Genomic DNA, 1,411 nt, shown 5'->3' with positions numbered 1-1,411 from the left:
CAAAACGTTTTAAAAACAAAACAAACTTCTATACAGTAGACTTCTAACGCTGTAACAATAGTAATACAATGTAAACAATTCCAAAAAATAAATTAGCATTTCTGCCATTTGACCCACATCAGTGTCAAAGGCACTTTTTCAAGTTTTCCAAGGTGTGTTTTCAACTAAGTCGAAAAAGAAAGACCAACTATAGTCTGTAACTACAGCGTTAATTTGACCCACATTAATTTAACTTCATTCTCAGTGTAACAAGCATTTGTTAAGCACCGATTTTTTTTTATTTTTTTTTTATGTTAAAAAACATATTATTGTGTCCCCTTTTTGGGGAAAAAAATGATGTGTGCATTTTTACCGTCTTTATTCATGTTCACTTCCAAACACTTCTTCAATCGACAGGCTCTGCACTGGTTTCTGTGAGTTTTGTCTACGGGACAGCCGCCCTGCACGGACACAGACACAGACACAGACAGAGTAGAGGATTATCTAAAACAGCCCGAAATCTGCTGCCTTGTAAACGACAGAACATTGTGTGCTATTATCTGCCCGGGAGGCCAATCTGCAGGTGAAAGATCGTGCTATTATGGTGTAGTTATCTTCGACTCCCCCGCGGCTCCAGCGCTGCCTGATCCCACGGGATAAGTGCTCCATCCCGCCCTCTGCTGCCTAAATCCTCTCCTTCTACTTATCACTTTAGATTGGATTACACCTGATATATTACAGTGTAGCAGCAGCGAGGTGTTTAAGCTTACTGCTTAATGGCCCAGGCATGACACAATTAGTGCTCATCAACAGCGACTTAACGCGGGGAAAGGCCAACGCACGCCCGTGCGTAAAAGCCCGCATCCGTGCGTAAAGCTTAATAGTCTGTAATAGTTTTCTGAGTCTTACAGCCGCAGCAGACGCATCTCCCTGGAGATAAATGCACCTGGCAGTGGCTTGGATATTTGTCTGTTAATAGAGTGGCCGCTGTGGTTTGAATTGAATGTTCACGATATCCATTAAGGAGAAAAAGAAATGACTAGTAGTACTAAAGTCAGCATGTCTTTAGTCACAAAAAAGGCACAGAAGGATAAATAAAAAGTGAGCAACCGAGCCTCCCACCTGTGAGCCAGATTTGCAGACATAAGTCCGGTTCCTGCGGATGCTCCTCTTGAAGAATCCCGAGCAGCCGTCGCAGGCGTAAACACCGTAGTGCTTCCCTGAGCTGCGGTCACCGCACACTTTGCACGGGATGTCCAGGATCCGACCTGCAAACGTCCGTTTAATTTTAATTGAGTCTGCAAGATTTCGTTGAAAGCTGCGGGTGCAAACACCCGCATCGTGGACTTGATTTGGGGGGGGGGGACCCTTACAGTTTGACCCTTTGAAATCTTTGGAGCAATCACCCCCCCCCCCCACCCCGCACCCCCTC

The 1,411-nt window shown here is 45.0% G+C and overlaps 2 protein-coding genes across 3 annotated transcripts in view; one reads left to right on the top strand and one right to left on the bottom strand.

Annotated features, from left to right (window-relative positions):
• snx3 (sorting nexin 3) overlaps nt 1–1,411 on the top strand; it is a 33,706-nt gene that overhangs the window by 17,124 nt on the left and 15,171 nt on the right. The gene's annotated exons all lie outside the window — the stretch shown is intronic.
• nr2e1 (nuclear receptor subfamily 2, group E, member 1) overlaps nt 1–1,411 on the bottom strand; it is an 11,844-nt gene that overhangs the window by 5,526 nt on the left and 4,907 nt on the right. The window contains exons 2-3 of the mRNA XM_008312669.3: nt 1,102–1,247; nt 353–440 (exon numbers count right to left, since the gene is read on the bottom strand). Coding sequence (XP_008310891.1) covers nt 353–440; nt 1,102–1,247 — 234 coding nt within the window. The remainder of the gene's footprint in view (nt 1–352; nt 441–1,101; nt 1,248–1,411) is intronic.

The sequence above is a fragment of the Cynoglossus semilaevis genome, chromosome 7 (genome assembly GCF_000523025.1).
Source record: "Cynoglossus semilaevis isolate Cse_v1.0 chromosome 7, Cse_v1.0, whole genome shotgun sequence".
In the NCBI taxonomy this organism is placed as follows: domain Eukaryota; kingdom Metazoa; phylum Chordata; class Actinopteri; order Pleuronectiformes; family Cynoglossidae; genus Cynoglossus; species Cynoglossus semilaevis.
This window is presented reverse-complemented; position numbering and strand designations above follow the sequence as displayed.